The sequence below is a fragment of the Emericellopsis cladophorae genome (genome assembly GCF_022114955.1).
Source record: "Emericellopsis cladophorae strain MUM 19.33 chromosome Unknown NODE_8_length_656085_cov_119_647849, whole genome shotgun sequence".
Classification (NCBI taxonomy): Eukaryota; Fungi; Ascomycota; class Sordariomycetes; order Hypocreales; family Bionectriaceae; genus Emericellopsis; species Emericellopsis cladophorae.
The window spans coordinates 551,415-564,877 of NW_026250933.1; the positions used below are offsets into that span (position 1 = coordinate 551,415).

Genomic DNA, 13,463 nt, shown 5'->3' on the forward strand with positions numbered 1-13,463 from the left:
CTACTCCTACTGCAATTGCTTCATGCGCCAGTCGTCTCACGTCGTTCATGCCCGAAATGATCATTATCGACGAAGCGCAAAACCTTAATAAAGCTGCCACGTTCATCGCCATGGCAAATTATCCTCGGGCCTCCTTTGTCTTGATTATCGGAGATATCAATCAGTCGACGCTCGTATCAGCCGCCGCCGAAGATAATGAATACAACGACTTTTTCGATCGTCAGCACGCAACCTCCCTGCTTGATCGTCTGGCCAAGTGCAACAAGATCGACTTCACTCTGATGAACACCCACCGTCCTTTCGGCAACGCGTTCGAGATTCCTCGTCAGATGTTCTATCGCGAGACCATGAGTGTCGTCCATGGGAGTCATCTAGTCCAACAGAACAAGAGCTGGCTTTCGGTGGGTTGAAGCTCCTGAACTATGCTTCTAAGCAAAGTTTTCTGAGCAGCGTAAATCAGCGACTTATCTTCCCTACGTCGAACACCCAGCCCCCGATCGAGACCAGCTTTTCCCGTGACGACTACGTTCTCTCTGCTCGACGGTCTGTCCAGGGATCATTCCTTGGGCGCAAGCTGGGGCACGTCACAGTCACAACACGAGAGCCTCAGGCTCTTGTCTATGACACCAAAAGACTCACCGCGACCCAATGTACCTTCGGCATGACCGTCGAGCGTAACCAGATCGATCTTTATTGGGAATCGATCAGGACGCAGCACGAAATTGGCACAGACCTCGCACTTGGAGTTTTGCTCTGAAAAAGTCTGGACGGATTCCGCTTCGGACTGTGAGCAAACGAACCTCTGACACAGATAGGAATTGGAGTAAAATCCCCCCTGCCATGAGAATGCCATAATTGTTGGTTCATGTTGAAGATGCGACGCGCAAAAACTCTTTTACTTCACCCAGACCAACGGACGGGCCGGATACAACCATGAGGAGAAGAGGATGTCGGATGTCTGGCTGGATGTACTAATTGATTTTACTATACCCAAGATATTTGATAACAATGTAGATCCTGGCCCATGATATCAAAGTTTTCAAACAACCTTCTACACTATATCCCTGTCAACCTCAGCACCACGACGAAGTGTTGGTCAACCTTCTACACTACACCCCCTCAACTATCAACGTCACACACACAGGGGTAATAAACTTCGCATGATGCGCTAGCACCATGACACTGATAGGAGCGGTGCACCCTGTTTTCTGAAAAGTTTCGCGCAATAGTAGGGACGAGGACGTCGTTCTGCATCTGGAGCATGGGCGTTCTCAGTACAGTGGCTTGTGTTGGACTGCAAACGAAACTGATTGTCAAGTAGAGGCTGCTACGTGAGACCGCACCTCGGAGCTCAATTAGACGGGTGACTATGTTACTGCACGAGTGGAAGTCTAAGCTTACACAAGTTTCTGTGTAAGCTTAGACTTCCACTCGTGCAGTAACAAAGTCTAAGGTTGCAGCATGAACTGGGAACCGACCCAACACCACCGGCCGGCGCTGCACCTGTTTACTCTTTCAATACCTTGGATGTTGGGTCTCCCTGAGAGCCGGGCCCGTCCTCGTCGTGGCATCGTCATTCTCAATGTTTATCCGAGCACGCCATAGGGTCGGGCCGGTTCTCGTACTAAATCGACCAAATTGTTCAAATTGTATCAGTGTCATGTAGTCATTTCCTTGACCGGCGCCATGGACATAAGATCGACTGGAAAGAAATCAGGCTGTCTAAAGGCTGTTACGGCCGACGGTCACGCGGCTGAGGTCGAGGTCGAGGTGGAAGGGTCGTGCGCTGGCCTATTTCTATTATGCAGCCTGTGGTGATTAACATCTTAAGTTACTGCATCCAACATGGCTTCCTTCAGCCTGTATTGTACATGAAGAATTATATTTTGAGTCAGTGGCCTTCTCAAACTCTCGATTTTGTATCACATAATTCAAGAGTTTGCGGACCCATGGCGGACGTTATTGGGAGCACCGTGCTTGCGGCCTGGGACCTTTTCGCGATGGACCTCTGGGTCCTGATCATGTTGCTAGTCATATGGTCGGCCAAAATTCGACCAGAGTCTCGAAGGCTCCTGATCAACAACATGGAGACTGCAAGCTGCCGGGTAAGCCACGTTGCAGCGGCAACCCTGTAGCTGACAACCTCAAGACGGGGTTGCCAGTAAAAGTTTCACGATGGAGGGAATCAGCTATACTGATACGTGAAGTCACTTGCGTGGGCACTATTCACTCGAATGCAAGGATATGGTCGCAGCAAAAGAGACAAAGGACTTGGAATTACATACCCACAGCCTTCAAGTGCGGTGTTGTCAGAACTGGGGGTGATGAAAAGAGTGAGAAGATGCAAAACGTCGAGAGGGCGCTACTAGATAGCTGCGAGTATGGGGTCCTTGGTGACTGTATTAATCTCTTGATCTTCCTAGGAGCATTCCCCGGCTGCGAAGGTTCTCCCCTCTTGTGCCCCTTGCACGTGACCCAATTGGGCTTCCTGCGCCACATCTAGCCACAGGCATAGAGGCCCCACCCACCCTGCGGCTACCACAACTCCGATGTGCAACAAGCGTCTGACGAAGCGATATTTATAAGAACCTATAGTATGTAACACATATAAATTATAAGTAAGAATTACTTTGTTATAAAAAATTAATGTTAATTTAAATACTAACTTGAGTTTTTTGGCTAAAGTCGGGGACACCGCCCTGAATAAAGGGTGGTACATGAAAACGGCACTCGATCTCATCCTGATCTTTTGCAACTAGTGATATAATATTTAAAAACATAAAAGACAAATAACTGGCCACTTGGTCTAGTGGTACGATGTGTGCTTCGTTGGTCTACCTCATAGCACTCCACAAAATCCGTTGCGCTAACTAATCCAGGGGAATGCTTCTCGATCTATCCAATAGTTCATGCACGAGGTCGGGAGTTCGATTCTCCCAGTGGCCCTTCACTTTTTGCCGTCAGTGCGCCTGCACTCGGCTTTGTGGAAATTGCCAAAACATGTGATCGACAGTCGATTCAATTCTCCATTCATTGGACGTTCCTATGATACCATGTGAGCTCTATTGCGTGAGCAGTGCATTTTTGAAATGTGTGGGTTTCTGGAGGTTGGTCTAGCGCGAGCTTCCTCTGCGGGCGGCACCCACATGTGCACATTCAGCCGTCGCACCGGAATTCCGAGATCATGGAATTTCACGTCAACGAAGCTTTGATGTGCCACTCTTCATTATCCCTCGGGATGCGGTACTCTGTCCATGGAGACACTGAAGCAGCGAGGGGTGGTGAGGTGTGGCGCCCTTTGCCTTGGTCGCTTTCATGTGGCACGCAGAATTCAGGATGTATCACGATTCACGAACTGTCGGATAGAGTCGAGTTTTATTGTCCTCTTTTGCCCCAGCAACACGGACACACACTTGCGCATCGACACTCAAAGATCCATCCACTTACACGGTGGTTGTCGTCTGTCGTTGCACTTGCGCGTACCTTCCTCATTGTCGAATTTCAATCTGGGGTACGCGCCACGCCACACACAAACCTGGGGTAGCGCCGTAGGCTCGTAGCGGGGTTTGGGCCACGCGGACAACCCACGAGTCGCTCGCTTGCCGGAAATGTCTAGTAGCTGCTGATTGTAGCTGCTAATGTCACTGTGTTGACAGCTCAGCCATCACTTGTATGTAATCGAAATTGATTGAATATCTCGGAAAGCGCACTAGTCTACAGCATAGATGAAAAAGGGAGCCCCACAAACAAGGGGAACACACGATGGGGCCTTCCCACAGTCTCACTCACGTTCAGTGACGCCGAGGTCCAGCTGGCGAGCAAGAGCAGCAGAGAACGGCTCACTTCCGGCGGGCATTGTTTTGATCAGGACCCGACGGTTGCGAGCTTGAGAGGTCTTGTCCGCCATTGCCTGTATGTTTGTCGGCCAACCAAGAAAGTTCAGTCGACCGTCACTCTTGAGATGATCAGCGATGGAATTGCCGCCCATGATACTGCGGTTGTAGTCCGTCCAGGTGCACGGCCGGCCCCAACCCTCGCAGACAGCGCAACTCCGGGTAGCTTCATTCCAATGGCTGGCAACGGTCTGTGCAAGGTCAGAAACGTCCAGAACTGGTGCAGTGTATGTCACTTACATCGGCCAGAGAATGGTTGAGGTCGCAAAACTTTCGACTGCCCGCAGGCTTGCGCTCCACGGCAATAGAACTTTGCCAGGAGGGCGGTAGCTGATTAACCTTTGCCTGGATAATGCTACCGACTTCAGCTTTTGTTCGGTTTGGTGGCCACTGTATAGCCTTTCGGGTAATAGGGTCGGTCAGCACAGCTTTCTGCTCTAAATGCTTCACCTCAACCATGCGAACCACAGCTCGGTCGATTGACGGCATCCACGACGGACCATTCTGGTAGACAGTCTGAGTCACCGAATTAAAAAGATTCATGGCAGTGATGGTACCAGAGTACATGTTGGGGTGGGTCTGGGACCGGCGACGAGAATCAAACACTTGGAGAAGCGCTGACTTCCATGAGCCGGAGGCTTTGTCGACCCATTGAATTTGTGTGGTCATGGAAGCAAGCTTATCAACCTCTTGGTTGAAGCAAGGGACAGGAACCCGAGCGAACTGGTGGTCATGCTTGCGGCAAGTGCCATCAGCATTCTTGAAGATCTCGACCTGCAGAACACATATATCGCGGTCCTGGAAACCCGCTTCCTCACGAAGCGCCTTCGAAATGTTTAGGCTATCATCATGCTTGAAATAGATGGCAGCCTCGGTGCCACGAGAACCCGCAGCAGTGACGAACACCTTGCATCGCAAGCGGTAGATAGTGGACATCCGATCAGTGTCTTCCCAACCAAGCCACTCGTACTCCTTGGGGAGTCTGCTGAGAAGTGGGATATCCCAGTTCATGCCAATCGAGCGGCGCGGGCGCCAGCCACTTGCGTCAAAGACCGCCTTGGCCAGTGCAGTGATCTTCTGGGCAGTTTCTTGGTCGCCGGCTGCCACCGCATTCCGCGCCGTGATCTCAGTACCATCGACCAGTCTAGGCCAGAGCGATTGAAACATAAAAAGCATGGTAAACTCGGCAGTGTTCATCAACAGTGCGTTATCGAGCCCATGGACCTGAGGGATATTTTTGGTGTTGAATACCACAAGGGGATACATCATGAAGCTCGAGGCCTTGCTCATCACCTGGTAGGAGATGGCCGACCGACTGTTGGCCTCGCGAACATTCTTTAGATGTTCAAGCCACCGGCGATTGAAGTTGACCGACTGACCAATGTAGATGGCATCTTTGCTGGGAGGGCTGACTAGGTTGGAGTAATTGCCGGACACAGACTTGGCGATGACGATGTATACACCAAAGGTAGTCTCAGGGGGGTGCGCCGTGGGGGAAACAGGGGACAAGAGATTGCAAAGGTCTTTGGGGTCAAAACGGCCCGTCTCTATGGCGTCTAAAGCCCGACGTGGAATGGCGTTCATGATAGTTTCGGCGTACCGATGAACCTGAGATCCAAACAGGGCTCGCTCTTGAGTGCGTGTACCATGGCCACGAGACATTATGGTATCACGATTCATGGTAATGCTCTTCCAAAGAAGCTTGATGGTTCGCGTTGCCACTCGATCATTGGGAATCGGCTCGGGGAACAGCGTTGGGGGCATAGGAGCAGGCATGCTCAGGGGCAGTGGTCCATCTTTGACACTGGCCCCGATTTTGATGATGGCGGCAGGTACGTAACCTTCGAATGGGGGATCTGCGTCTCCTGGAGCCCTTAGTAGAGCCCAGGTGTTGCCTTGGACATCTTTGGTGACCAAGACAATCCACTCCGACAAGCGCCGGACGGTGAGCTTGGGAGTTGGGTATTTCGCAGCTTCGGTGACAGAGGGAGACCAGTCGAATCCAACGATGGCAGCGACTGGCTTGGCGTTTGAAGGCACAGGAGGTGCCATGCCGGAGATGAACGAGAATGCAGAGGGTGATGATCAAAAGGTGTCGACAGGTAACGTAAACGGTAAACAGAGGCCAGATTCTTCAAGTGTTGTGCAAGAAGAAAATCCAGATCGAAAATACTTTGGGATCCTTATAGTGGAAAACTAAGCTGAACATTCACCGCAAGGGGTCAACAGAAGGTGACTAGTGACTGAAGCCTTGGCCGCAACTAAATACATTTGTGAGTCACAATCGGTGCACACCAGTTCCATCGCTTCAAACATACATGCGATTGTCCGCCCAGGTTGGCCACATAAAAGCTCCGTAGACTCTGTTTCCCCGCCTAAACAGGTAAATACCAATATTTGCCTTCTGCGATGGAACAGACTACACAAACTCGAGGGAAGCATCTCCATCTCATTGAATAGAACATGTTTGTGTGAAACCTAGTAGGCTGAAATACAAATTCAAAGCTTGAAAGAGGGCAATCAATGCCACTATCCGAGGTTGTTTGGAAGAAGCAGATGCGGCCAGCCATTGCCCATTGTTGCGTGGGATTTACAAATGTGCATGGTGCGACCAACCCCTGGACATTGTTTGTGCAAACTACATGAAGTGTGGATCCGGCCGTCAGTACCCAGACTTGGTGTATCTCACGCCCTTGCACGGCTATGTCTGTGTGACTGTAACACCGAAGAACGTAATCTCGGCGTTTTCATCAGAGAACGCTTGAGACAAGGCCACAACGCATGGAACTTACCTTCGCACTCTTGAATTCCCTGCAGCAAGCTCAGAGTAACTGCAGCGAGCTCCATTCTTCTTGTTATACATCCATATCTCGAACGCAGTGATTGAGAATCGCCTGTATCGTGTAGAGTTTGCAACGCTTCACTGCAGAGGTTGGTAGGTTGAATGCTTGCTTACGTGACAGTATGAATTCGAAGCATGTAAGATGAATTTGCGATCCAACTCGCGGCACGTTTTGAAGCAGACACTCGGGTGTACACATATTTTTCTATACGAGTACTAAGATCTAGGCACTGAAACGGACCTGGATTTGATAGTGATGGAGGGCGTCCGTGCAGTCATGATCTTTTGCAGCGAGCACTGGCATGAGAAGCATGTATCTTCACATTGGGCAATGGTAAAACAGATGTAGACAGATAAGGGTGAAGGAAATCGGATGAACGGAAGTTCTCAAGCACCGTGGGTATACAGGGGCGAGAAGATGCTTACAGAAGTGGCTACATGATGTACGGGTCGTCGCAAGTGGACGTATGCGTCATGCGCGTCCGCCACAAACAGGCGGTGAACGAAAATCTGATGAATTCAAAGGTTAGGAATTCTCATGACATCCTTGTATAGTTCTCCAGCGCCTATTGTTGTTTACGGTGCACTTGATGACTCTACGCTTGGACAAAAACTCACAGATCGGTATTCATGCAACAAGGCGCAAGTCATCTCCGCCAGTCTCATAAAGGAGCGACACTAGCAAAAATTAGAGAGGCACTGTGTGGTTCCCCTAGTAGGGATTTTGAAGTGTCTGAGCCAGCTTTGCGACAGCCAACGTGTCTTTAATCAGCTCACGTTGGATCCGTCAGCACATGCACCGTGCCATGTGGTGCTGGTAACAGTCGTTTGTTCCACTGTTCAGACTTACAGGCTTGTCACGACTCACGCCACGACAAAGCCTTGACCGATCATCTCGGTCTTCTATGATTATCTTTCTGTGCACAATGATTGTGTCTAAGAGGAAGCTTTAGAGCTACCGTGCGCTCACATTGATCGACAAGCCTATCTGTTGATCCTTTATAAACCCATCAACAACCAAGAAGTGCGTGTTTGATTGCTTCGACGCCGAGATCGGCTGGAGGAAGTGAAGAGCTCATGATCCACAGATTGAAAAATTTCAACCTCGTGGACACTAAACCTCCGACCTATTGGAGCAATGTCTGCCAGTTGTTCATATTGTTGATTAATATCTGTGCTGTAGTCTCAAAAAATGGTCCCTAGTCGTTGCGTAAAATGGTGTATGCATTCCATCAATGTTATATCCATCCAAATTGCCCACGCCGTATACTTGGGCGGATATACTTTGGTTTACTTCAATTCCTCACAAGTTTCGTTCTTAGACACTGATAGGAGTCTGATCCATTCTTCTCAATGTCACCAACTGCTGCACAACACGTCGAAGGCCATCATCAGTCAACGCAAGACACGCAAGCACCACTTACAATGACAATCTGCTTGAGCCAAAGCAAGAGCAAGACGAAAAGATTCATTTGCGGTGAATTTCCAGAGTCGAAGCCTTGACGAGTCTTCGAAGGGGGCAGCGTGTACCAACACTCCGACCTTGATAACTCCTCGAAAGTCCAGGAAGGGATGGCTCTCACCACCACCACCGTAACCCACATCCATGTCCCACCAGGCAATATCTGGTTCCGATTCATTTACATCAAATGTAAATCTCAATTCACTTACCACGTGAACTCGAAATTCTGACCGATTCTCTACCTCGTATAGCATGAGTTACATTCCAATCGGCCGCTGCAGACAATTGCTATGCCACACCGATCTTGGGAAACATCTAATTCAAACAGATAAATGGGATGGAATCACCTGAAACTCGGAGTCTATTGGCATGAAGGCCGTGGAACAGATGGTGGCCAAGTCGACGTTGGAAAACAAAGTTTGGGGAAATTTCAAGGTTTGAATAAGAGAAGTTGGGCAGATGAAATCCGGCGGGGACAGAAAACATAAGGAGAATTAGTACTCACAGGTCTAAAGAAGCTTGCGCTTCTTGCGCGCAGGGCGCGGATCGACGTCCGAGTCTGAGTCCGAGGACTCGATGTTGATGAGCGCGGAGGCTCCGCCCGTTATCGAGGGCGAAATCGGTGATGGCTTTTCGAGTGGAGGGGGCCACTCGCCTTGGTAGAATTTCGTGAGGTTGATGCTCTGCGCAGGCACGGAATCTGCCTCCCCCTCCGCCGTGGATGTGGCCTTGCTGAAGAAAAGGTAGGGTCCACGCACGGCGGGCGCGAGCAAGATCATCAACGAATTGACGAGAGACGACACGTCCGGAAAAGACTTCGGCATTTTCAATGAAGCTGGATGACGTTGTGTCGGTCCAGGAACAGCGAAACGACAAGTGGGAAGGATGGGTCATTATATTAACGAACCCATTCGGCCTCACGCACTGAGGACCTCGTCGCTCTTTCCGCATTTCGACAGACTCGAATTTGCCGCAAGTCTGGGCAGGTTCCCAAGAAATCCAAGCGATCGCTGTGGGTTGACGAGGAAGGACCTCCGGAAGCTGTCCAAGATACCGGAAACGTGAAGCGTGAAGTAGACCCTGAGTCAGGCCAGAAAAAGGCGATCTGGACAGATCCACCCGACATTTGACAGTCCGGGCACAAAATGATCATAACGTCTTCCGGAACTGTGAGAATCATGATTGAAGGCCCTTGACACCAGCCTACGTGAGCTTGAAAGGTGGCCGGTGTGTAGCCGTTCCTTCCCAAATCATGAGCAGCTGCTCTGTTATGTGGCGTCCGATGCGTACCTACCTGTAGCCCCCACATGCCACAAGACGGACTACTCTGAAGCGGGAGACGTCACACTGGTGGTGCCTGAATCATGTGTCAGTGCGCGACCAAGATTACTTTTCCCATACATGTCTGCAATATTGTGTAAGAAGCTCGTGGATAATTGGTAATAGCTTGAAAAGCGGCTAGCCCAGAGCAACAGCAGAAGCGCTTCCATGCAGATTATTTTCAATGCAGATATTAACTGCTTAAATCTGATGTCGCATGCTTCAGTTGGCGTGGCTGGTTACTGGCCCTAATTCACCCAAGCGGCCAACCCCTGAAGTCAACAATTGGACCATAGTGCGAAACCGGAAGTCTCAAAGAAAACCACATAGTTAGACCTTCCATATTAGACTAAATACCTGTGCAAATAATAATGTATTTTGGAAAAGTCTCGATTTGAGAATTCCCTGGCTACTAATCAGTGGGAATAGATTAAGGGAGCAATACATCTTGGTTGCTGTTCTCTGGGAATGGCAGGACCTCGAATGTTTTCATACCTTAGTAGGCATCCCAACCACTAGACCGACTAGTCAAGCGACATGGGATGCTAAAGAGTATAGCTTCCAAACGCATCACATGGAACTTGTTGGGATTTAACAATGCGAACGAACCTAATATTGAGCCGGCCCTGTGACCAACTGGAACGGACCCTGCGCTCAAGAACTCCTGAGCAGTACGGCAAACCTGGCTGATGGGTATCAAATCATGTGAGGAGACGGACCATACTACTATATACGTGTATTGGGAGGATTATCTTGCTGTTATTGGTGCGTTTGTGAACAAGAAGTATCCCACGCCGCAAGCAAGTCTGAGGCAGCACTAGTGGGTACTGATTACCTCCAAGAACTCGTCACTAAATTTATTTGACCCATAAGCTAGGCAAAGGCAGAGAGAAAAAGGTTGTGAGGACTGCAAATAGCAGTCGAGACAACTTGAAGGCGCTAAGGGATACGTGGCTCGATCGGTCCGACAAGGCACCATGGAGTTTGACCACGACGCAAACAACCAAGCCATTGTCGCTATTCTACCTTGCATCGGAGTAAGTCGCCGCAGCCATCACTACAATCGACGACAAACAGAGTTCATATCGTGGTCACATAACAGAAATACACAAAATGCGAGAATGAAGCATGATATTGTCTGCTCCTCTTTCCGACACGAGCTGTCGAGCATCTTTCGACTTGTACGTGTCTTCCCAGCCGCGACTCGCTCAAGCTCAAGCACACCCCACAAAGTTACCCATCTTGTCAAAACGGGCGTCCCCAGCAGGGCAACTCTGCAAGTCCGCCTCGCGCTGCGCATATACGCCATTCTTGGGGCAATCCGGGTCCTAAGGTTTGAGAAATAACGTCAGTCGTGTCAAGTCCACGAAACCTGCGCTTGGCCGGCACAAGAGGGAGCAAAAGGTGACTCACAGGGCAAGTAGGTCCCGGACAGATGGGGGCGGGGCAGTTGCAGGCACTACCGCCTCCACCACCACCGCCGCCGAGGCCTCCGAGGTTCAGGGTCAGGGGCCGCCAGACGGGGGGCTTGAACCACCAGAAGAGAGCTTCTGTGCTTCCCGCGAAGAGGAAGAAAGCGGCTATGCCTGCTGTTGAGGTCTTCATGTCGTCTGTGCGTCGCTGACTAGGTGGTCGGGGGATGCGCAGGAGTATAGGCTACGCAGAAGAGAAGGTGTATGTACTCAGCCCGTGGAGCAAAATGAGCAGCCTCGAGGGAGCAAAGAGAGTATGGGTCTTGCAGAGGAGAAAACCTAACCAGCGCGAGGCGGTGCCGTTCTTTTAGGTCATGACAAGTTCTAGGGGCACGACCTTGACTAGGAGCAGGTCTCCGTGACCTCAGATATGCAGGGAATCAGTGCTAGATCCTAGGCAAGGCATCTCTCCTTGTCTTCCCTGTACTAATCACTAGCGCCGGCGATTTGAGACGCATGTCCGTGTCTGCCGTTAATGTCTCGAGTCAGCAGTGTCTCGATTCCGATTTTCGTCACGAAGACCCCTTTTGGTAAAGAGAGGCTCTCACCGACATGGAGTCGGGGAGCACATGCAGTGAGTGGCTGGCTGAAAGGCCCAAAGACCTCTCGTATTCCAGTCTCGACCATGGACCGAATCACCTTGCAGTCTCAGCGAGACATAACGGGTGGCAAAGAGACTGACCGGCTGCATGAAGAGCTGCTGATTAATTATCACACACATGAAGACGGAGGGAGGTCCAGTGCAGGGGCGGAAAGTGCCGATGAATCACTGGACGGCCCGCGGCGATCAGCTCCCGCTCATCATCATTTGTCTTTTTCAGCATTCCCGATGTGTAACAGCCCCCGCCCATTGCTTGAGACATGCTGGGGTTGGCAACTTTAATTCTCGCGGCTGCCGAAGGATCACCAGCCGCGGAACTGTAGTGTGATGCAAGTTCCGGCCAAGATCACTGCTGAAAGCCGAAGCAGATGAGACAGGCCCCATGATCAGGCGGCATCAACGCCAGTTGTAACCGAGGAGAAACTTTGGCGCACATGAATCTAATCAACGCTAGCAATCTCTGGTGCAGACTTGCCATCGCAGCGTCTTGAAAGAAGATGTCGACGTGTGGAGAAAAAGGGGGCTGGCTGGCGATATGAGAGACTGAGACAAGATGCATACGAACTATGTACCTTATTGATGAGCTTGGCCCGCGTCCAGCCTAGCGTTGCCTTACCGCCGTCACTCGGAGCGGCCCGTGTCCGCGGGCGACGAATGAAATCCCGGCCGATTTAATGCCCGAGGTGAAACGAAAACATCCTGTCATCCTTGACAAGCGGCGCGAGATGTCCTTTCTTCTGCCGGCTGGGTGGAGTACAGACAACAGATAGTGTCTCACAGACGACTAGAGTCTAGCGGGGGTTCACAGTTGACCGTACAAGCACGCAAAGGAACGTCAATTCAGCAAGCAATGTTCCCAGATTGTCGTTCTACCTTTCCCACAATCCTCCAGCAGGTACGCGTGCTGATGTCCCCATGACTTGGCATTTCCGGATGCCGTGGCCCCCCTCTCTCCCTCTCCTCTTGCTCCCCCAGCCCATGAGAGCTCTTGCGTGCCTCATTGTCCAAAGTATCGTCGTGCTGTATCCAAGGCTTGGACCTTGGAGAGGGCAGTCTATGTGCATCCGGCCGGTCCGCCACTCTCGGTGAACAATCCTGCGGTGAAGCCAGCGATAAGGCAATTGTATTGGTGGTCGGCAATTGGCTCGGGATCAAGCTGTGGAAGACACGAAGGTACACCGCAACTCTTCCTGGCACAGACGGGCGTGGGACAGGATCTGGCCGCGGGAGTAGAACCACCACCGCCACCGCCGCCAGAGGCGATTGGGATAGAAAGGGGGATGGAAATGGGCCGTATGAAGCAGAAGAAGGCGTTGGCTTGCAAGATAATGGCAGTAAAGGCCAGAGTATGAGCGAGAGAGAACTTCATGTTGGTTGAAAGGGCAGGTGGTCGGATAGGATGGTAACGAGGTTGCTTGGGGAGAGTAGAGTTCAACTTTGATATAGCGGTGGCACGTACGTCTGGAGGATGAAAGAACAGAGAGGGAGGGATGGTTATGAACTTACGGCCGAGTCCCAGTGAGGCCTTGAGGGGGCCTCAAAGGGATCACGGCATGGAAGAGGCAGAGCCTTGAGACACAGCCAACTGATACGTACGTACGGCCGACCAGGGGTCAAAGTCCGAGTCACCAGCTGAGAGAAGCGGGTCCGGACACTCCTCCATCTGCACCTTTCTGCGGCATACCTTCGCCCTGAATTCGGCGACTCGAACTCACCAGGCTTCAGAGACTTTGAGTATCGTGCCGCAACTTGAATCACGCATTGCATGATGCGATGGCACGGACTCTTCGCGACTAGGGAAGAACCAGCGACTGAGACAGAGCTGAACCGAGACGTGAGCTGAGAAGAAGCAGTCCACAGTATAACCTCGGCA

General features: G+C 51.0%; 4 protein-coding genes across 4 annotated transcripts; 1 reads left to right on the forward strand and 3 right to left on the reverse strand.

Annotated features, from left to right (window-relative positions):
* Window positions 1–56: 56 nt before the first annotated feature.
* Window positions 57–757, forward strand: J7T54_004440 (uncharacterized protein; the record flags this gene model as incomplete). The annotated part of the gene is made up of 2 exons (XM_051504358.1): window positions 57–401; window positions 461–757. The coding sequence occupies 2 exons, from the start codon at window positions 57–59 to the stop codon at window positions 755–757; spliced, it is 642 nt and encodes a 213-aa protein (XP_051364269.1).
* Window positions 758–3,612: 2,855 nt separating this feature from the next.
* On the reverse strand, window positions 3,613–5,945 carry J7T54_004441 (uncharacterized protein; the record flags this gene model as incomplete). Its single annotated transcript, XM_051504359.1, has 3 exons — window positions 3,613–3,632; window positions 3,790–4,084; window positions 4,134–5,945. 3 exons carry the CDS (start codon window positions 5,943–5,945, stop codon window positions 3,613–3,615), a joined length of 2,127 nt encoding a protein of 708 aa, XP_051364270.1.
* A 2,761-nt stretch (window positions 5,946–8,706) lies between these two features.
* J7T54_004442 (uncharacterized protein) lies at window positions 8,707–8,976 on the reverse strand (the record flags this gene model as incomplete). Its single annotated transcript, XM_051504360.1, has 1 exon — window positions 8,707–8,976. One exon carries the CDS (start codon window positions 8,974–8,976, stop codon window positions 8,707–8,709), a length of 270 nt encoding a protein of 89 aa, XP_051364271.1.
* Window positions 8,977–10,731: 1,755 nt separating this feature from the next.
* On the reverse strand, window positions 10,732–11,122 carry J7T54_004443 (uncharacterized protein; the record flags this gene model as incomplete). The annotated part of the gene is made up of 2 exons (XM_051504361.1): window positions 10,732–10,845; window positions 10,931–11,122. The coding sequence occupies 2 exons, from the start codon at window positions 11,120–11,122 to the stop codon at window positions 10,732–10,734; spliced, it is 306 nt and encodes a 101-aa protein (XP_051364272.1).
* Window positions 11,123–13,463: the final 2,341 nt, after the last annotated feature.